Source organism: Chiloscyllium punctatum, chromosome 28 (genome assembly GCF_047496795.1).
Source record: "Chiloscyllium punctatum isolate Juve2018m chromosome 28, sChiPun1.3, whole genome shotgun sequence".
Classification (NCBI taxonomy): domain Eukaryota; kingdom Metazoa; phylum Chordata; class Chondrichthyes; order Orectolobiformes; family Hemiscylliidae; genus Chiloscyllium; species Chiloscyllium punctatum.
In genome coordinates this window covers 8,023,025-8,045,648 of record NC_092766.1, presented here as the reverse complement: position 1 = coordinate 8,045,648, position 22,624 = coordinate 8,023,025, and the positions used below count along the sequence as shown (strand labels likewise).

The 22,624-nt window shown below is 64.1% G+C and overlaps 1 protein-coding gene across 2 annotated transcripts in view; it reads left to right on the top strand.

Annotated features, from left to right (window-relative positions):
- LOC140453956 (CREB-regulated transcription coactivator 2-like) overlaps positions 1–22,624 on the top strand; it is a 114,974-nt gene that overhangs the window by 51,495 nt on the left and 40,855 nt on the right. For both annotated transcript variants that reach the window (XM_072548833.1, XM_072548832.1), the window contains exon 14: positions 2,352–2,438. In XM_072548833.1, coding sequence (XP_072404934.1) covers positions 2,352–2,438 — 87 coding nt within the window. The remainder of the gene's footprint in view (positions 1–2,351; positions 2,439–22,624) is intronic.

Genomic DNA, 22,624 nt, shown 5'->3' with positions numbered 1-22,624 from the left:
CGGTCTGTCTCCGATTACCCTGAAAAGGGCCCGGTCTGTCTCCGATTACCCTGGAAAGGGCCCGGTCTGTCTCCGATTACCCTGGAAAGGGCCCGGTCCGTCTCCGATTACCCAGGAAAGGGCCCGGTCTGTCTCCAATTTACCTGACAGGTGTCAAAAAGGTTTGAGTAACGGGTAAATCTCCCTGTTAGATACTGGAGCTAAGTAGTAGCAGCACAAGTATTGTTCCCCACTGGGAGGACGCTACCATCAAGCTATAAAAGGCTGTCTGCCAATCACACAGTTGAGAAACGTGGTATGTGAATTTCAGTGCTAGTATGTTGCCACGTACTTAGTCTATACATTCCAAAGGCCGGTGGATCACGTCAAACATGTCACTTAGACTGTTCAGAACAAGCCAGATGCTAATCAAAGTCTAGATTAGAGTGGTGCTGAAAAAGCACAGCAGATCAGGCAGCATCCGAGGGGCAGGAAAATCACCGTTTCGGGTGAAAGCCCTTCTGCTGTGGCTTTTGCCTGAAACCTCAATGTTCCTGCCCCTCAGATGCTGCCTGACCTGCTGTGCTTTTTCAGCACTACTCTATAATGTTGCCTTTGAGGTCTCCAGCATCTGCAGTCCTCACTTTTGCCAAGGTGCGAATCAAACCCAACCCAGCCCTGCTTGCAATTCCTAACATTATTTGAGATTCTGCAGTTGACCACCATTTGCTGGGTAATCCCAAATATGTGGAGGATTGCATTGAAGAACTGTCAGTCAGGCGAGCAATGTGGTGCAGTTCCGTGTATTTGAAGCTGTACATATTAATTCACAGCGATAATTAGGGGGAGCATTGGACCTAACCAATCAGAGTCAACCATGCTGGGATTAAAATTCAAATAAAATCTAGCAGTTAACTGTCAGTCATCATGAATGTGTGCACTCTCCATGGCAACGCTTTGACCAATCTAACTCCACTTGCCAACCGATCAGCACAGTTTCCTCACACAGTATAAAATCTGGCCATCCCTTTGAATTGGTATTCTTGCAAAGCATTCTGATAAGAACCAGATGAAAAAGCTGCCAAGTGTCTGCCTAGACTTGTGGGAGCTGGAAGCAACGGTGATGAGTGGTAACCTGAGGGAACCCAAACTTGCAGTGCAGGGATGGGGCTGACTGGATTGTACTAAAGAGGGGCAGCATGGACTCAGTAGACCGAAGGGCCATCTCCCTGCTGTAACAGCGCTGGTTTTTCTGGGACCTCACTGGGAATACTGTGTACAGTTTCCGTGCCCACCTCGAAGGAAGGAGACCAGACAAGGGAGCATTGCTTCTTTAGTGAGAGGGTTGTACTCTGATGAGGGAATCAGTATGTTGGCCATTTCTCCTCTTAACTTGAGTACAGAGATGTTTCAATGGGTTTGCACCCGCACGCCCGTGCACACATGGGCATGTACATGCACGCGCACTCACACACAGGCACACACACAGTTGGGGAACCTAGCATGTGAGTGAACACACACACACATGTTCAAGGCAACTTCTGACTTGGGTCAGGACAAATGTCTTCACTCCAAGACTGGGAATCATTGGATTTTTAAACAATTCACTTGTGGGCCGTGGGTGGCCAGCATTTACTGCCTATTCCTGCCTGTCTTTGAACTGAGTGCTTGTTGGGCCATTTCAGGGGACAGTTGAGAGTTTGCTGCACTGCTATAGGTCTGGAATCGCGTGAAGGCCAGACCAGGTGAGATGGCAGATTTCCTTCCCTAAGGGACATTAATGAATCAGGTAGGGTTTCCAACAATGGATTCACAGTCATCAGTGGATTCTTAATTCCCGATCATTACTGAAATGAAATTCCACCATTGACCAGGGCAGGATTTGAACCCAGGTCCCCAGAATAATAGCTGAGTTTCTGGATTAATAGTTGAGAGATTAATGCCATTAGCCTATCTCCTTCCACATGGTTGGGAATGTAAAGGGGTGGTGGGGGGGGAGGTTTGGTCTCCAAAGGAGACGGGACAGGAAAATCCGTGGAAAAAAAACCGTCTGATCATACTAGATGGTGGAGTAGGCTGGAAGGGCAGTCTGACAGATTCCATGGTAAGTCACTGTGGTGTCAGATCCTGATGGCTGGCACTGCCTTTGAGGTTCCACTATGGAGTGAGAGCAGCTTGGGCAGGTCCGAGCTTCAGGAGTGGGTGACCGGGTTGTTAATGGGAACACAGAGAAGGACAGGTTGGACCTGAATCATATTGGAAACTCTGCGCAGATTACATTGTGCAGCAAAGCTCGGAGTGTTGAAGTTTAGGTGCTGTGTCTGCACTGTCAGTCAAAGATGTTCACACTCCAATTTTCTCTTCCCTCACAGCGAACTTCACTGCTGAATAAGTTCTTTGAAGATGCTTATTTTGAGCAGCAGCTCTCAAACCAGCCCACAGGTGGCCTGTCTCACCAGGTGAGTGTGGCCTTCATCTGCATTCCCACCCCCCCCTTCACCCAGCACAGAACCTGATCTTTACTGTCAATCCAGCTCTGCATTCCTGCCATGCTCAACTCTCTGTCTCTCCAACCCAGTCCACCCTCTACTGGTCCCAAAAACCTTCAACTCTCCTTCACCTTTCAACACCCTGATGCTTCTATCACTCTTGTGGTAACTGGTGCCCGGGTGTGTGAGGGTGACAGGGTGACCCGTACCCGGGTGTGTGAGGGTGACAGGGTGACCCGTACCCGGGTGTGTGAGGGTGACAGGGTGACCCGTACCCGGGTGTGTGAGGGTGAGTGTGTGAACCATACCCGGGTGTGTGAGGGTGACCCGTACCCGGGTGTGTGAGGGTGACCCGTACCCGGGTGTGTGAGGGTGACCCGTACCCGGGTGTGTGAGGGTGACCCGTACCCGGGTGTGTGAGGGTGACCCGTACCCGGGTGTGTGAGGGTGAATACCCGGGTGTGTGAGGGTGACCCGTACCCGGGTGTGTGAGGGTGACCCGTACCCGGGTGTGTGAGGGTGACCCGTACCCGAGTGTGTGACGGTGACCGGTACCCGGGTGTGTGAGGGTGACTGGGTGACCGGTACCCGGGTGTGTGAGGGTGACTGGGTGACCGGTACCCGGTTGTGTGAGGGTGACTGGGTGACCGGTACCCGGGTGTGTGAGGGTGACCCGTACCCGGGTGTGTGAGGGTGACTGGGTGACCCGTACCCGGGTGTGTGAGGGTGACTGGGTGACCCGTACCCGGGTGTGTGAGGGTGACCCGTACCCGGGTGTGTGAGGGTGACTGGGTGACCCGTACCCGGGTGTGTGAGGGTGACTGGGTGACCCGTACCCGGGTGTTGTGAGGGTGACCCGTACCCGGGTGTGTGAGGGTGACTGGGTGACCCGTACCCGGGTGTGTGAGGGTGACTGGGTGACCTGTACCCGGGTGTGTGAGGGTGACTGGGTGACCCGTACCCGGGTGTGTGAGGGTGACTGGGTGACCCGTACCCGGGTGTGTGAGGGTGACTGGGTGACCCGTACCCGGGTGTGTGAGGGTGACCCGTACCCGGGTGTGTGAGGGTGACAGGGTGACCCGTACCCGGGTGTGTGAGGGTGACAGGGTGACCCGTACCCGGGTGTGTGAGGGTGACAGGGTGACCCGTGCCCGGGTGTGTGAGGGTGACCCGTGCCCGGGTGTGTGAGGGTGACCCGTGCCCGGGTGTGTGAGGGTGACCCGTACCCGGGTGTGTGAGGGTGACTGGGTGACCCGTACCTGGGTGTGTGAGGGTGACTGGGTGACCCGTACCAGGGTGTGTGAGGGTGACAGGGTGACCCGAACCCGGGTGTGTGAGGGTGACCCGTACCCGGGTGTGTGAGGGTGACCCATACCCGGGTGTGTGAGGGTGACAGGGTGACCCGTACCCGGGTGTGAGAGGGTGACTGGGTGACCCATACCCGGGTGTGAGAGGGTGACAGGGTGATCCGTACCTGGGTGTGTGTGGTTGACCCGTACCCGGGTGTGTGAGGGTGACAGGGTGACCCGTACCCGGGTGTGTGAGGGTGACAGGGTGACCCGTACCCGGGTGTGTGAGGGTGACAGGGTGACCCGTACCCGGGTGTGTGAGGGTGATAGGGTGACCCGTACCCGGGTGTGTGAGGGTGCCAGGGTGACCCGTACCCGGGTATGTGAGGGTGAGTGGGTGACCCGTACCCGGGTGTGAGAGGGTGAGTGGGTGACCCGTACCCGGGTGTGAGAGGGTGACCCGTACCCGGGTGTGAGAGGGTGACCCGTACCCGGGTGTGAGAGGGTGACCCGTACCCGGGTGTGAGAGGGTGACCCGTACCCGGGTGTGAGAGGGTGACCCGTACCCGGGTGTGAGAGGGTGACCCGTACCCGGGTGTGAGAGGGTGACTGGGTGACCCGTACCCGGGTGTGAGTGGGTGCCTGGGTGACCCGTACCCGGGTGTGTGTGGGTGACTGGGTGACCCGTACCCGGGTGTGTGTGGGTGACTGGGTGACCCGTACCCGGGTGTGTGAGGGTGACTGGGTGACCCGTACCCGGGTGTGTGAGGGTGACAGGGTGACCCGTACCCGGGTGTGTGAGGGTGACAGGGTGACCCGTGCCCGGGTGTGAGAGGGTGACCCGTGCCCGGGTGTGAGAGGGTGACCCGTGCCCGGGTGTGAGAGGGTGACCCGTGCCCGGGTGTGAGAGGGTGACCCGTGCCCGGGTGTGAGAGGGTGACCCGTGCCCTGGTGTGAGAGGGTGACCCGTGCCCGGGTGTGTGAGGGTGACCGGGTGACCCGTACCCGGGTGTGTGTGGGTGACTGGGTGACCCGTACCCGGGTGTGTGTGGGTGACTGGGTGACCCGTACCCGGGTGTGTGAGGGTGACTGGGTGACCCGTACCCGGGTGTGTGAGGGTGACTGGGTGACCCGTACCCGGGTGTGTGAGGGTGACAGGGTGACCCGTACCCGGGTGTGAGAGGGTGACCCGTGCCCGGGTGTGTGTGGGTGACCCGTACCCGGGTGTTGTGAGGGTGACCCGTACCCGGGTGTTGTGAGGGTGACTGGGTGACCCATACCCGGGTGTGTGAGGGTGACTGGGTGACCCGTACCCGGGTGTGTGAGGGTGACTGGGTGACCCGTACCCGGGTGACTGGGTGACCCGTACCCGGGTGTGTGAGGGTGAGTGGGTGACCCGTACCCGGGTGTGTGAGGGTGAGTGGGTGACCCGTACCCGGGTGTGTGAGGGTGACAGGGTGACCCGTACCCGGGTATGTGAGGGTGACAGGGTGACCCGTACCCGGGTGTGTGTGGGTGACAGGGTGACCCGTACCCGAGTGTGTGAGGGTGAGTGGGTGATCCGTACCCGGGTGTGTGAGGGTGACTGGGTGACCCGTACCCGGGTGTGTGAGGGTGAGAGGGTGACCCGTACCCGGGTGTGAGAGGGTGACCCGTGCCCGGGTGTGAGAGGGTGACCCGTGCCCGGGTGTGAGAGGGTGACCCGTGCCCGGGTGTGAGAGGGTGACCCGTGCCCGGGTGTGAGAGGGTGACCCGTGCCCGGGTGTGAGAGGGTGACCCGTGCCCGGGTGTGAGAGGGTGACCCGTGCCCGGGTGTGAGAGGGTGACCCGTGCCCGGGTGTGAGAGGGTGACCCGTGCCCGGGTGTGAGAGGGTGACCCGTGCCCGGGTGTGAGAGGGTGACCCGTGCCCGGGTGTGAGAGGGTGACCCGTGCCCGGGTGTGAGAGGGTGACCCGTGCCCGGGTGTGAGAGGGTGACCCGTGCCCGGGTGTGAGAGGGTGACCCGTGCCCAGGTGTGAGAGGGTGACCCGTGCCCGGGTGTGAGAGGGTGACCCGTGCCCGGGTGTGAGAGGGTGACCCGTGCCCGGGTGTGAGAGGGTGACCCGTGCCCGGGTGTGAGAGGGTGACCCGTGCCCGGGTGTGAGAGGGTGACCCGTGCCCGGGTGTGAGAGGGTGACCCGTGCCCGGGTGTGAGAGGGTGACCCGTGCCCGGGTGTGAGAGGGTGACCCGTGCCCGGGTGTGAGAGGGTGACCCGTGCCCGGGTGTGAGAGGGTGACCCGTGCCCGGGTGTGTGAGGGTGACTGGGTGACCCGTACCCGGGTGTGTGAGGGTGACTGGGTGACCCGTACCCGGCTGTGTGAGGGTGACTGGGTGACCCGTACCCGGCTGTGTGAGGGTGACTGGGTGACCCGTACCCGGATGTGTGAGGGTCACTGGGTGACCCGTACCCGGGTGAGTGAGGGTGACTGGGTGACCCGTACCCGGGTGTGTGATGGTGACTGGGTGACCCGTACCCGGGTGTGTGAGGGTGACTGGGTGACCCGTACCCGGGTGTGTGAGGGTGACTGGGTGACCCGTACCCGGGTGTGTGAGGGTGACTGGGTGACCCGTACCCGGGTGTGTGAGGGTGACTGGGTGACCCGTACCCGGGTGAGTCAGGGTGACTGGGTGACCCGTACCCGGGTGAGTCAGGGTGACAGGGTGACCCGTACCCGGGTGTGTGTGGGTGACCCGTACCCGGGTGTGTGAGGGTGACTGGGTGACCCGTACCCGGGTGTGTGTGGGTGACCCGTACCCGGGTGTTGTGAGGGTGACCCGTACCCGGGTGTTGTGAGGGTGACCCGTACCCGGGTGTGTGAGGGTGACTGGGTGACCCGTACCCGGGTGAGTGAGGGTGACAGGGTGACCCGTACCCGGGTGTGTGAGGGTGACAGGGTGACCCGTACCCGGGTGTGTGTGGGTGACCCGTACCCGGGTGTGTGTGGGTGACCCGTACCCGGGTGTGTGTGGGTGACCCGTACCCGGGTGTGTGTGGGTGACCCGTACCCGGGTGTGTGTGGGTGACCCGTACCCGGGTGTTGTGAGGGTGACCCGTACCCGGGTGTTGTGAGGGTGACCCGTACCTGGGTGTGTGAGGGTGACCTGTACCTGGGTGTGTGAGGGTGACAGGGTGACCCGTACCTGGGGTGTGAGGGTGACCTGTACCTGGGTGTGTGAGGGTGACAGGGTGACCCGTACCCGGGTGTGTGAGGGTGACCCGTACCCGGGTGTTGTGAGGGTGACCCGTACCCGGGTGTTGTGAGGGTGACCCGTACCCGGGTGTTGTGAGGGTGACCCGTACCCGGGTGTTGTGAGGGTGACCCGTACCCGGGTGTTGTGAGGGTGACCCGTACCCGGGTGTTGTGAGGGTGACCCGTACCCGGGTGTTGTGAGGGTGACCCGTACCCGGGTGTTGTGAGGGTGACCCGTACCCGGGTGTGTGAGGGTGACCTGTACCCGGGTGTGTGAGGGTGACTGTGTGACCTGTACCCGGGTGTGTGAGGGTGACTGTGTGACCCGTACCTGGGTGTGTGAGGGTGACTGGGTGACCCGTACCCGGGTGTGTGAGGGTGACTCGTACCGGGTGTGTGAGGGTGACTCGTACCCGGGTGTGTGAGGGTGACTGGGTGACCCGTACCCGAGTGTGAGAGGGTGACAGGGTGACCCGTACCCGGGTGTGAGAGGGTGACAGGGTGACCCGTGCCCGGGTGTGAGGGGGTGACTGGGTGACCCGTACCTGGGTGTGTGAGGGTGACCCGTACCCGGGTGTGTGAGGGTGACAGGGTGTCCCGTACCCGGGTGTGTGAGGGTGACCCGTACCCGGGTGTGTGAGGGTGACAGGGTGACCCGTACCTGGGTGTGTGAGGGTGACAGGGTGACCCGTACCCGGGTGTGTGAGGGTGATCCGTACCTGGGTGTGTGAGGGTGACCCGTACCTGGGTGTGTGAGGGTGACAGGGTGACCCATACCCGAGTGTGTGAGGGTGACAGGGTGACCCGTACCCGGGTGTGTGAGGGTGACAGGGTGACCCGTACCCGGGTGTGTGAGGGTGACTGGGTGACCCATACCCGAGTGTGTGAGGGTGACAGGGTGACCCGTACCCGGGTGTGTGAGGGTGACAGGGTGACCCGTACCCGGGTGTGTGAGGGTGACTGGGTGACCCGTACCCGGGTGAGTGAGTGCGACAGGGTGACCCGTACCCGAGTGTGTGAGGGTGACAGGGTGACCCGTACCCGGGTGTGTGAGGGTGACCCGTACCTGAGTGTGAGAGGGTGACTGGGTGACCGTACCCGGGTGTGTGAGGGTGACTGGGTGACCGTACCCGGGTGTGTGAGGGTGACCCGTACCCGGGTGTGTGAGGGTGACTGGGTGACCCGTACCCGGGTGTGTGATGGTGACCCATACCCGGGTGTGTGAGGGTGACTGGGTGACCCGTACCCGGGTGTGTGAGGGTGACTGGGTGACCTGTACCCGGGTGTGTGAGGGTGACCCGTACTCGGGTGTGAGAGGGTGACTGGGTGACCTGTACCCGTGTGTGTGATGGTGACCGGTACCCGGGTGTGAGAGGGTGACTGGGTGACCCGTACCCGGGTGTGAGAGGGTGACTGGGTGACCCGTACCCGGGTGTGAGAGGGTGACTGGGTGACCCGTACCCGGGTGTGTGAGGGTGACTGGGTGACCCGTACCCGGGTGTGTGAGGGTGACAGGGTGACCCGTACCCGGGTGTGTGAGGGTGACTGGGTGACCCGTACCCGGGTGTGTGAGGGTGACTGGGTGACCCGTACCCGGGTGTGTGAGGGTGACTGGGTGACCTGTACCCGGGTGTGTGTGGGTGACCCGTACCCGGGTGTGAGAGGGTGACAGGGTGACCCGTACCCGGGTGTGTAAGGGTGACTGGGTGACCCGTACCCGGGTGTTTGAGGGTGACAGGGTGACCCGTACCCGGGTGTGTGAGGGTGACTGGGTGACCCGTACCCGGGTGTGTGAAGGTGACTGGGTGACCGGTACCCGGGTGTGTGAGGGTGACAGGGTGACCCGTACCCGGGTGTGTGAGGGTGACTGGGTGACCCGTACCCGGGTGTGTGAGGGTGAGTGGGTGACCCGTAACCGGGTGTGTGAGGGTGAGTGGGCGACCCGTACCCGGGTGTTTGAGGGTGACAGGGTGACCCGTACCCGGGTGTGTGAGGGTGACAGGGTGACCCGTACCCGGGTGTGTGAGGGTGACTGGGTGACACGTACCCGGGTGTGTGAGGGTGAGTGGGTGACCCGTACCCGGGTTTGTGAGGGTGACAGGGTGACCCGTACCCGGGTGTGTGAGGGTGACTGGGTGACCCGTACCCGGGTGTGTGAAGGTGACTGGGTGACCGGTACCCGGGTGTGTGAGGGTGACAGGGTGACCCGTACCCGGGTGCGTGAGGGTGACTGGGTGACCCGTACCCGGGTGTGTGAGGGTGAGTGGGTGACCCGTACCCGGGTGTGTGAGGGTGAGTGGGCCACCCGTACCCGGGTGTTTGAGGGTGACAGGGTGACCCGTACCCGGGTGTGTGAGGGTGACAGGGTGACCCGTACCCGGGTGTGTGAGGGTGACTGGGTGACACGTACCCGGGTGTGTGAGGGTGAGTGGGTGACCCGTACCCGGGTTTGTGAGGGTGAGTGGGTGACCCGTACCCGGGTGTGTGATGGTGACTGGGTGACCCGTACCCGGGTGTTTGATGGTGACTGGGTGACCCGTACCCGGGTGTGTGAGGGTGACAGGGTGACCCGTACCCGGGTGTGTGAGGGTGACAGGGTGACCCGTACCCGGGTGTGTGAGGGTGACAGGGTGACCCGTACCCGGGTGAGTGGGTGACCCGTACCCGGGTGTGTGAGGGTGAGTGGGTGACCCGTACCCGGGTGTTTGAGGGTGATAGGGTGACCCGTACCCGGGTATGTGAGGGTGACAGGGTGACCTGTACCCGGGTGTGTGTGGGTGACAGGGTGACCCGTACCCGAGTGTGTGAGGGTGGCCCGTACCCGGGTGTGAGAGGGTGACTGGGTGACCCATACCCGGGTGTGTGAGGGTGAGAGGGTGACCCGTACCCGGGTGTGAGAGGGTGACCCGTACCCGGGTGTGAGAGGGTGACCCGTACCCGGGTGTGAGAGGGTGACCCGTACCCGGGTGTGAGAGGGTGACCCGTACCCGGGTGTGTGTGGGTGACCCGTACCCGGGTGTGTGTGGGTGACCCGTACCCGGGTGTGTGTGGGTGACCCGTACCCGGGTGTGTGTGGGTGACCCGTACCCGGGTGTGTGTGGGTGACCCGTACCCGGGGGTGTGTGGGTGACCCGTACCCGGGGGTGTGTGGGTGACCCGTACCCGGGGGTGTGTGGGTGACCCGTACCCGGGGGTGTGTGGGTGACCCGTACCCGGGGGTGTGTGGGTGACCCGTACCCGGGGGTGTGTGGGTGACCCGTACCCGGGGGTGTGTGGGTGACCCGTACCCGGGGGTGTGTGGGTGACCCGTACCCGGGGGTGTGTGGGTGACCCGTACCCGGGGGTGTGTGGGTGACCCGTACCCGGGGGTGTGTGGGTGACCCGTACCCGGGGGTGTGTGGGTGAGTGGGCGACCCGTACCCGGGTGTGTGAGGGTGAGTGGGCGACCCGTACCCGGGTGTGTGAGGGTGAGTGGGCGACCCGTACCCGGGTGTTTGAGGGTGACAGGGTGACCCGTACCCGGGTGTGTGAGGGTGACAGGGTGACCCGTACCCGGGTGTGTGAGGGTGACTGGGTGACACGTACCCGGGTGTGTGAGGGTGAGTGGGTGACCCGTACCCGGGTTTGTGAGGGTGACAGGGTGACCCGTACCCGGGTGTGTGAGGGTGACTGGGTGACCCGTACCCGGGTGTGTGAAGGTGACTGGGTGACCGGTACCCGGGTGTGTGAGGGTGACAGGGTGACCCGTACCCGGGTGCGTGAGGGTGACTGGGTGACCCGTACCCGGGTGCGTGAGGGTGAGTGGGTGACCCGAACCCGGGTGCGTGAGGGTGAGTGGGCCACCCGTACCCGGGTGTTTGAGGGCGACAGGGTGACCCGTACCCGGGTGTGTGAGGGTGACAGGGTGACCCGTACCCGGGTGTGTGAGGGTGACTGGGTGACACGTACCCGGGTGTGTGAGGGTGAGTGGGTGACCCGTACCCGGGTGTGTGAGGGTGAGTGGGTGACCCGTACCCGGGTGTGTGATGGTGACTGGGTGACCCGTACCCGGGTGTTTGATGGTGACTGGGTGACCCGTACCCGGGTGTTTGATGGTGACTGGGTGACCCGTACCCGGGTGTGTGAGGGTGACAGGGTGACCCGTACCCGGGTGTGTGAGGGTGACAGGGTGACCCGTACCCGGGTGTGTGAGGGTGACAGGGTGACCCGTACCCGGGTGAGTGGGTGACCCGTACCCGGGTGTGTGAGGGTGAGTGGGTGACCCGTACCCGGGTGTTTGAGGGTGATAGGGTGACCCGTACCCGGGTATGTGAGGGTGACAGGGTGACCTGTACCCGGGTGTGTGTGGGTGACAGGGTGACCCGTACCCGAGTGTGTGAGGGTGGCCCGTACCCGGGTGTGAGAGGGTGACTGGGTGACCCGTACCCGGGTGTGTGAGGGTGAGAGGGTGACCCGTACCCGGGTGTGAGAGGGTGACCCGTACCCGGGTGTGAGAGGGTGACCCGTACCCGGGTGTGAGAGGGTGACCCGTACCCGGGTGTGTGTGGGTGACCCGTACCCGGGTGTGTGTGGGTGACCCGTACCCGGGTGTGTGTGGGTGACCCGTACCCGGGGGTGTGTGGGTGACCCGTACCCGGGGGTGTGTGGGTGACCCGTACCCGGGGGTGTGTGGGTGACCCGTACCCGGGGGTGTGTGGGTGACCCGTACCCGGGGGTGTGTGGGTGACCCGTACCCGGGGGTGTGTGGGTGACCCGTACCCAGGGGTGTGAGGGTGACCCGTACCCGGGGGTGTGAGGGTGACCCGTACCCGGGGGTGTGAGGGTGACTGGGTGACCCGGGTGTGTGTGGGTGACCCGTACCCGGGTGTGTGAGGGTGACTGGGTGACCCGTACCCGAGTGTGTGATGGTGACTGGGTGACCCGTACCCGGGTGTGTGATGGTGACTGGGTGACCCGTACCCGGGTGTGTGATGGTGACTGGGTGACCCGTACCCGGGTGTGTGAGGGTGACTGGGTGACCCGAACCCGGGTGTGTGAGGGTGACTGGGTGACCCGTACCCGGGTGTGTGAGGGTGACCCGTACCCGGGTGTGTGTGGGTGACCCGTACCCGGGTGTGTGTGGGTGACCCGTACCCGGGTGTGTGTGGGTGACCCGTACCCGGGTGTTGTGAGGGTGACCCGTACCCGGGTGTTGTGAGGGTGTCCCGTAACCGGGTGTGTGAGGGTGACTGGGTGACCCGTACCCGGGTGTGTGAGGGTGACTGGGTGACCCGTACCCGGGTGTGTGAGGGTGACTGGGTGACCCGTACCCGGGTGTGTGAGGGTGACTGGGTGACCCGTACCCGGGTGTGTGTGGGTGACTGGGTGAACCGTACCCGGGTGTGTGAGGGTGACTGGGTGACCCGTACCCGGGTGTGTGAGGGTGACTGGGTGACCCGTACCCGGGTGTGTGAGGGTGACTGGGTGACCCGTACCCGGGTGTGTGAGGGTGACTGGGTGACCCGTACCCGGGTGTGTGAGGGTGACCTGTATCCGGGTGTGTGAGGGTGACAGGGTGACCCGTACCTGGGTGTGTGAGGGTGACAGGGTGACCCGTACCCGGGTGTTGTGAGGGTGACCCGTACCCGGGTGTTGTGAGGGTGACCCGTACCCGGGTGTTGTGGGGGTGACCCGTACCCGGGTGTGTGAGGGTGACTGGGTGACCCGTACCCGGGTGTTGTGAGGGTGACCCGTACCCGGGTGTTGTGAGGGTGACCCGTACCCGGGTGTGTGAGGGTGACTGGGTGACCCGTACCCGGGTGTGTGAGGGTGACCTGAACCTGGGTGTGTGAGGATGACCTGTACCTGGGTGTGTGAGGGTGACCTGTACCTGGGTGTGTGAGGGTGACCCGTACCTGGGTGTGTGAGGGTGACTGGGTGACCCGTACCCGGGTGTGTGAGGGTGACAAGGTGACCCGAACCCGGGTGTGTGAGGGTGACACATACCCGGGTGTGTGAGGGTGACTGGGTGACCCGTACCCGGGTGTGTGAGGGTGACCTATACCCGGGTGTGTGAGGGTGACAGGGTGACCCGTACCCGGGTGTGTGAGGGTGACCCGTACCCGGGTGTGTGAGGGTGACCCGTACCCGGGTGTGTGAGGGTGACCCGTACCCGGGTGTGTGAGGGTGACCCGTACCCGGGTGTGTGAGGGTGACCCGTACCCGGGTGTGTGAGGGTGACCCGTACCCGGGTGTGTGAGGGTGACCCGTACCCGGGTGTGTGAGGGTGACCCGTACCCGGGTGTGTGAGGGTGACCCGTACCCGGGTGTGTGAGGGTGACCCGTACCCGGGCGTGTGAGGGTGACCCGTACCCGGGCGTGTGAGGGTGACCCGTACCCGGGCGTGTGAGGGTGACCCGTACCCGGGCGTGTGAGGGTGACCCGTACCCGGGCGTGTGAGGGTGACCCGTACCCGGGCGTGTGAGGGTGACCCGTACCCGGGCCTGTGAGGGTGACCCGTACCCGGGCCTGTGAGGGTGACCCGTACCCGGGCCTGTGAGGGTGACTGGGTGACCCGTACCCGTGTGTGAGAGGGTGACTGGGTGACCCGTACCCGGGTGTGTGAGGGTGACTGGGTGACTCGTACCCGGGTGTGTGAGGGTGACTGGGTGACCCGTACCCGGGTGTGTGAGGGTGACAGGGTGACCCGTACCCGGGTGTGTGAGGGTGACCCGTACCCGGGCGTGTGTGGGTGACCCGTACCCGGGCGTGTGTGGGTGACCCGTACCCGGGTGTTGTCAGGGTGACCCGTACCCGGGTGTTGTGAGGGTGTCCCGTACCCGGGTGTGTGAGGGTGACTGGGTGACCCGTACCCGGGTGTGTGAGGGTGACTGGGTGACCCGTACCCGGGTGTGTGAGGGTGACTGGGTGACCCGTACCCGGGTGTGTGAGGGTGACTGGGTGACCCGTACCCGGGTGTGTGAGGGTGACTGGGTGACCCGTACCCGGGTGTGTGAGGGTGACTGGGTGACCCGTACCCGGGTGTGTGAGGGTGACAGGGTGACCCGTACCCGGGTGTGTGAGGGTGACCTGTACCTGGGTGTGTGAGGGTGACAGGGTGACCCGTACCTGGGTGTGTGAGGGTGACAGGGTGACCCGTACCCGGGTGTTGTGAGGGTGACCCGTACCCGGGTGTTGTGGGGGTGACCCGTACCCGGGTGTGTGAGGGTGACTGGGTGACCCGTACCCGGGTGTTGTGAGGGTGACCCGTACCCGGGTGTTGTGAGGGTGACCCGTACCCGGGTGTGTGAGGGTGACTGGGTGACCCGTACCCGGGTGTGTGAGGGTGACCTGTACCTGGGTGTGTGAGGGTGACCTGTACCTGGGTGTGTGAGGGTGACAGGGTGACCTGTACCTGGGTGTGTGAGGGTGACCTGTACCTGGGTGTGTGAGGGTGACCCGTACCTGGGTGTGTGAGGGTGACTGGGTGACCCGTACCCGGGTGTGTGAGGGTGACAGGGTGACCCGAACCCGGGTGTGTGAGGGTGACTGGGTGACCCGTACCCGGGTGTGTGAGGGTGACTGGGTGACCCGTACCCGGGTGTGTGAGGGTGACTGGGTGACCCGTACCCGGGTGTGTGTGGGTGACTGGGTGAACCGTACCCGGGTGTGTGAGGGTGACTGGGTGACCCGTACCCGGGTGTGTGAGGGTGACTGGGTGACCCGTACCCGGGTGTGTGAGGGTGACTGGGTGACCCGTACCCGGGTGTGTGAGGGTGACAGGGTGACCCGTATCCGGGTGTGTGAGGGTGACCTGTACCTGGGTGTGTGAGGGTGACAGGGTGACCCGTACCTGGGTGTGTGAGGGTGACAGGGTGACCCGTACCCGGGTGTTGTGAGGGTGACCCGTACCCGGGTGTTGTGGTGGTGACCCGTACCCGGGTGTGTGAGGGTGACTGGGTGACCCGTACCCGGGTGTTGTGAGGGTGACCCGTACCCGGGTGTTGTGAGGGTGACCCGTACCCGGGTGTGTGAGGGTGACTGGGTGACCCGTACCCGGGTGTGTGAGGGTGACCTGTACCTGGGTGTGTGAGGATGACCTGTACCTGCGTGTGTGAGGGTGTGAGGGTGACCTGTACCTGGGTGTGTGAGGGTGACCCGTACCTGGGTGTGTGAGGGTGACTGGGTGACCCGTACCCGGGTGTGTGAGGGTGACAGGGTGACCCGAACCCGGGTGTGTGAGGGTGACACGTACCCGGGTGTGTGAGGGTGACCCGTACCCGGGTGTGTGAGGGTGACTGGGTGACCCGTACCCGGGTGTGTGAGGGTGACCTATACCCGGGTGTGTGAGGGTGACAGGTGACCCGTACCCGGGTGTGTGAGGGTGACCCGTACCCGGGTGTGTGAGGGTGACCCGTACCCGGGTGTGTGAGGGTGACCCGTACCCGGGTGTGTGAGGGTGACCCGTACCCGGGTGTGTGAGGGTGACCCGTACCCGGGTGTGTGAGGGTGACCCGTACCCGGGTGTGTGAGGGTGACCCGTACCCGGGTGTGTGAGGGTGACCCGTACCCGGGTGTGTGAGGGTGACCCGTACCCGGGTGTGTGAGGGTGACCCGTACCCGGGTGTGTGAGGGTGACCCGTACCCGGGCGTGTGAGGGTGACCCGTACCCGGGCGTGTGAGGGTGACTGGGTGACCCGTACCCGGGTGTGTGAGTGTGACAGGGTGACCCGTACCCGGGTGTGTGAGGGTGACCCGTACCCGGGTGTGTGTGGGTGACCCGTACCCGGGTGTGTGTGGGTGACCCGTACCCGGGTGTGTGTGGGTGACCCGTACCCGGGTGTTGTGAGGGTGACCCGTACCCGGGTGTTGTGAGGGTGACCCGTACCCGGGTGTTGTGAGGGTGTCCCGTACCCGGGTGTGTGAGGGTGACTGGGTGAACCGTACCCGGGTGTGTGAGGGTGACTGGGTGACCCGTACCCGGGTGTGTGAGGGTGACTGGGTGACCCGTACCCGGGTGTGTGTGGGTGACTGGGTGACCCGTACCCGGGTGTGTGAGGGTGACTGGGTGACCCGTACCCGGGTGTGTGAGGGTGACTGGGTGACCCGTACCCGGGTGTGTGAGGGTGACAGGGTGACCCGTACCCGGGTGTGTGAGGGTGACCTGTACCTGGGTGTGTGAGGGTGACAGGGTGACCCGTACCTGGGTGTGTGAGGGTGACCTGTACCTGGGTGTGTGAGAGTGACAGGGTGACCCGTACCCGGGTGTTGTGAGGGTGACCCGTACCCGGGTGTTGTGAGGGTGACCCGTACCCGGGTGTTGTGGGGGTGACCCGTACCCGGGTGTGTGAGGGTGACTGGGTGACCCGTACCCGGGTGTTGTGAGGGTGACCCGTACCCGGGTGTTGTGAGGGTGACCCGTACCCTGGTGTGTGAGGGTGACTGGGTGACCCGTACCCGGGTGTGTGAGGGTGACCTGTACCTGGGTGTGTGAGGGTGACCTGTACCTGGGTGTGTGAGGGTGACTGGGTGACCTGTACTTGGTTGTGTGAGGGTGACCTGTACCTGGGTGTGTGAGGGTGACCCGTACCTGGGTGTGTGAGGGTGACTGGGTGACCCGTACCCGGGTGTGTGAGGGTGACAGGGTGACCCGAACCCGGGTGTGTGAGGGTGACACGTACCCGGGTGTGTGAGGGTGACCCGTACCCGGGTGTGTGAGGGTGACTGGGTGACCCGTACCCGGGTGTGTGAGGGTGACCTATACCCGGGTGTGTGAGGGTGACAGGGTGACCCGTACCCGGGTGTGTGAGGGTGACCCGTACCCGGGTGTGTGAGGGTGACCCGTATCCGGGTGTGTGAGGGTGACCCGTACCCGGGTGTGTGAGGGTGACCCGTACCCGGGCGTGTGAGGGTGACAGGGTGACCCGTACCCGTGTGTGAGAGGGTGACTGGGTGACCCGTACCCGTGTGTGAGAGGGTGACTGGGTGACCCGTACCCGGGTGTGAGAGGGTGACAGGGTGATCCGTACCTGGGTGTGTGAGGTTGACCCGTACCCGGGTGTGTGAGGGTGACAGGGTGTCCCGTACCCGGGTGTGTGAGGGTGACAGGGTGACCCGTACCCGGGTGTGTGAGGGTGACTGGGTGACCCGTACCCGGGTGTGTGAGGGTGACTGGGTGACCCGTACCCGGGTGTGTGAGGGTGACAGGGTGACCCGTACCCGGGTGTGTGAGGGTGACCCGTACCCGGGTGTGTGAGGGTGACCCGTACCCGGGTGTGTGAGGGTGACCCGTACCCGGGTGTGTGAGGGTCACCCGTACCCGGGTGTGTGAGGGTGACCCGTACCCGGGTGTGTGAGGGTGACTGGGTGACCCGTACCCGGGTGTGTGATGGTGACCCGTACCCGGGTGTGTGAGGGTGACTGGGTGACCCGTACCCGGGTGTGTGAGGGTGACTGGGTGACCCGTACCCGGGTGTGTGAGGGTGACTGGGTGACCCGTACCCGGGTGTGTGAGGGTGACTGGGTGACCCGTACCCGGGTGTGTGAGGGTGACCTGTACCTGGGTGTGTGAGGTTGACCTGTACCTGGGTGTGTGAGGGTGTGAGGGTGACCTGTACCTGGGTGTGTGAGGGTGACCCGTACCTGGGTGTGTGAGGGTGACTGGGTGACCCGTACCCGGGTGTGTGAGGGTGACAGGGTGACCCGAACCCAGGTGTGTGAGGGTGACACGTACCCGGGTGTGTGAGGGTGACCCGTACCCGGGTGTGTGAGGGTGACTGGGTGACCCGTACCCGGGTGTGTGAGGGTGACCTATACCCGGGTGTGTGAGGGTGACAGGGTGACCCGTACCCGGGTGTGTGAGGGTGACCCGTACCCGGGTGTGTGAGGGTGACCCGTACCCGGGTGTGTGAGGGTGACCCGTACCCGGGTGTGTGAGGGTGACCCGTACCCGGGTGTGTGAGGGTGACCCGTACCCGGGTGTGTGAGGGTGACCCGTACCCGGGTGTGTGAGGGTGACCCGTACCCGGGTGTGTGAGGGTGACCCGTACCCGGGTGTGTGAGGGTGACCCGTACCCGGGTGTGTGAGGGTGACCCGTACCCGGGTGTGTGAGGTTGACCCGTACCCGGGTGTGTGAGGGTGACCCGTACCCGGGCGTGTGAGGGTGACCCGTACCCGGGTGTGTGAGGGTGACAGGGTGACCCGTACCCGGGTGTGTGAGGGTGACAGGGTGACCCGTACCCGGGTGTGTGAGGGTGACAGGGTGACCCGTACCCGGGCGTGTGAGGGTGTCCCGTAACCGGGTGTGTGAGGGTGACTGGGTGACCCGTACCCGGGTGTGTGAGGGTGACTGGGTGACCCGTACCCGGGTGTGTGAGGGTGACTGGGTGACTCGTACCCGGGTGTGTGAGGGTGACTGGGTGACCCGTACCCGGGTGTGTGAGTGTGACAGGGTGACCCGTACCCGGGTGTGTGAGGGTGACTCGTACCCGGGTGTGTGTGGGTGACCCGTACCCGGGTGTGTGTGGGTGACCCGTACCCGGGTGTGTGTGGGTGACCCGTACCCGGGTGTGTGTGGGTGACCCGTACCCGGGTGTGTGTGGGTGACCCGTACCCGGGTGTTGTGAGGGTGACCCGTACCCGGGTGTTGTGAGGGTGTCCCGTACCCGGGTGTGTGAGGGTGACTGGGTGACCCGTACCCGGGTGTGTGAGGGTGACTGGGTGACCCGTACCCGGGTGTGTGAGGGTGACTGGGTGACCCGTACCCGGGTGTGTGTGGGTGACTGGGTGACCCGTACCCGGGTGTGTGAGGGTGACTGGGTGACCCGTACCCGGGTGTGTGTGGGTGACCCGTACCCGGGTGTGTGAGGGTGACAGGGTGACCCCTACCCGGGTGTGTGAGGGTGACTGGGTGACCCGTACCCGGGTGTGTGAGGGTGACTGGGTGACCCGTACCCGGGTGTGTGTGGGTGACTGGGTGACCCGTACCCGGGTGTGAGAGGGTGACTGGGTGACCCGTATCTGGGTGTGTGAGGGTGACCCGTACCCGGGTGTGTGAGGGTGACTGGGTGACCCGTACCCGGGTGTGTGAGGGTGACAGGGTGACCCGTACCCGGGTGTGTGAGGGTGACTGGGTGACCCGTACCCGGGTGTGTGTGGGTGACCTGTACCTGGGTGTGTGAGGGTGACAGGGTGACACGTACCTGGGTGTGTGAGGGTGACCTGTACCTGGGTGTGTGAGAGTGACAGGGTGACCCGTACCTGGGTGTGTGAGGGTGACAGGGTGACCCGTACCCGGGTGTGTGAGGGTGACAGGGTGACCCGTACCCGGGTGTGTGAGGGTGACTGGGTGACCCGTACCCGGGTGTGTGAGGGTGACCTGTACCTGGGTGTGTGAGGGTGACAGGGTGACCCGTACCTGGGTGTGTGAGGGTGACAGGGTGACCCGTACCCGGGTGTGTGAGGGTGACTGGGTGACCCGTACCCGGGTGTTGTGAGGGTGACCCGTACCCGGGTGTTGTGAGGGTGACCCGTACCCTGGTGTGTGAGGGTGACTGGGTGACCCGTACCCGGGTGTGTGAGGGTGACCTGTACCTGGGTGTGTGAGGGTGACCTGTACCTGGGTGTGTGAGGGTGACAGGGTGACCTGTACTTGGTTGTGTGAGGGTGACCTGTACCTGGGTGTGTGAGGGTGACCCGTACCTGGGTGTGTGAGGGTGACTGGGTGACCCGTACCCGGGTGTGTGAGGGTGACAGGGTGACCCGAACCCGGGTGTGTGAGGGTGACACGTACCCGGGTGTGTGAGCGTGACCCGTACCCGGGTGTGTGAGGGTGACCCGTACCCGGGCGTGTGAGGGTGACCCGTACCCGGGCGTGTGAGGGTGACCCGTACCCGGGCGTGTGAGGGTGACAGGGTGACCCGTACCCGTGTGTGAGAGGGTGACTGGGTGACCCGTACCCGGGTGTGAGAGGGTGACTGGGTGACCCGTACCCGGGTGTGAGAGGGTGACAGGGTGATCCGTACCTGGGTGTGTGAGGTTGACCCGTACCCGGGTGTGTGAGGGTGACAGGGTGTCCCGTACCCGGGTGTGTGAGGGTGACAGGGTGTCCCGTACCCGGGTGTGTGAGGGTGACTGGGTGACCCGTACCCGGGTGTGTGAGGGTGACTGGGTGACCCGTACCCGGGTGTGTGAGGGTGACAGGGTGACCCGTACCCGGGTGTGTGAGGGTGACTGGGTGACCCGTACCCGGGTGTGTGAGGGTGACAGGGTGACCCGTACCCGGGTGTGTGAGGGTGACCCGTACCCGGGTGTGTGAGGGTGACTGGGTGACCCGTACCCGGGTGTGTGAGGGTGACTGGGTGACCCGTACCCGGGTGTGTGAGGGTGACTGGGTGACCCGTACCCGGGTGTGTGAGGGTGACTGGGTGACCCGTACCCGGGTGTGTGAGGGTGACAGGGTGACCCGTACCCGGGTGTGTGAGGGTGACCCGTACCCGGGTGTGTGAGGGTGACCCGTACCCGGGTGTGTGAGGGTGACTGGGTGACCCGTACCCGGGTGTGTGATGGTGACCCGTACCCGGGTGTGTGAGGGTGACTGGGTGACCCGTACCCGGGTGTGTGAGGGTGACTGGGTAACCCGTACCCGGGTGTGTGAGGGTGACTGGGTGACCCGTACCCGGGTGTGTGAGGGTGACTGGGTGACCCGTACCCGGGTGTGTGAGGGTGACTGGGTGATCCGTACCCGGGTGTGTGAGGGTGACAGGGTGACCCGTACCTGGGTGTGTGAGGGTGACCTGTACCTGGGTGTGTGAGGGTGACAGGGTGACCCGTACCTGGGTGTGTGAGGGTGACCTGTACCTGGGTGTGTGAGGGTGACAGGGTGACCCGTACCTGGGTGTGTGAGGGTGACAGGGTGACCCGTACCCGGGTGTGTGAGGGTGACCCGTACCCGGGTGTGTGAGGGTGACCCGTACCCGGGTGTTGTGAGGGTGACCCGTACCCGGGTGTTGTGAGGGTGACCCGTACCCGGGTGTTGTGTGGGTGACCCGTACCCGGGTGTTGTGAGGGTGACCCGTACCCGGGTGTGTGAGGGTGACCCGTACCCGGGTGTGTGAGGGTGACTGTGTGACCTGTACCCGGGTGTGTGAGGGTGACTGTGTGACCCGTACCCGGGTGTGTGAGGGTGACTGGGTGACCCGTACCCGGGTGTGTGAGGGTGACTGGGTGACCCGTACCCGGGTGTGTGAGGGTGACTCGTACCGGGTGTGTGAGGGTGACTCGTACCCGGGTGTGTGAGGGTGACTGGGTGACCCGTACCCGAGTGTGAGAGGGTGACAGGGTGACCCGTGCCCGGGTGTGAGAGGGTGACTGGGTGACCCGTATCTGGGTGTGTGAGGGTGACCCGTACCCGGGTGTGTGAGGGTGACAGGGTGACCCGTACCCGGGTGTGTGAGGGTGACTGGGTGACCCGTACCCGGGTGTGTGAGGGTGACAGGGTGACCCGTACCCGGGTGTGTGAGGGTGACCTGTACCTGGGTGTGTGAGGGTGACAGGGTGACCCGTACCTGGGTGTGTGAGGGTGACCTGTACCTGGGTGTGTGAGGGTGACAGGGTGACCCGTACCTGGGTGTGTGAGGGTGACAGGGTGACCCGTACCCGGGTGTTGTGAGGGTGACCCGTACCCGGGTGTTGTGAGGGTGACCCGTACCCGGGTGTTGTGAGGGTGACCCGTACCCGGGTGTTGTGAGGGTGACCCGTACCCGGGTGTTGTGGGGGTGACCCGTACCCGGGTGTGTGAGGGTGACTGGGTGACCCGTACCCGGGTGTTGTGAGGGTGACCCGTACCCGGGTGTTGTGAGGGTGACCCGTACCCGGGTGTGTGAGGGTGACTGGGTGACCCGTACCCGGGTGTGTGAGGGTGACCCGTACCCGGGCGTGTGAGGGTGACAGGGTGACCCGTACCCGTGTGTGAGAGGGTGACTGGGTGACCCGTACCCGTGTGTGAGAGGGTGACTGGGTGACCCGTACCCGGGTGTGAGAGGGTGACAGGGTGATCCGTACCTGGGTGTGTGAGGTTGACCCGTACCCGGGTGTGTGAGGGTGACAGGGTGTCCCGTACCCGGGTGTGTGAGGGTGACAGGGTGACCCGTACCCGGGTGTGTGAGGGTTACTGGGTGACCAGTACCCGGGTGTGTGAGGGTGACTGGGTGACCCGTACCCGGGTGTGTGAGGGTGACAGGGTGACCCGTACCCGGGTGTGTGAGGGTGACTGGGTGACCCGTACCCGGGTGTGTGAGGGTGACAGGGTGACCCGTACCCGGGTGTGTGAGGGTGACCTGTACCTGGGTGTGTGAGGGTGACAGGGTGACCCGTACCTGGGTGTGTGAGGGTGACAGGGTGACCCGTACCCGGGTGTTGTGAGGGTGACCCGTACCCGGGTGTTGTGAGGGTGACCCGTACCCGGGTGTTGTGGGGGTGACCCGTGCCCGGGTGTGTGAGGGTGACTGGGTGACCCGTACCCGGCTGTTGTGAGGGTGACCCGTACCCGGGTGTGTGAGGGTGACTGGGTGACCCGTACCCGGGTGTGTGAGGATGACCTGTACCTGGGTGTGTGAGGGTGACCTGTACCTGGGTTTTTGAGGGTGACAGGGTGACCT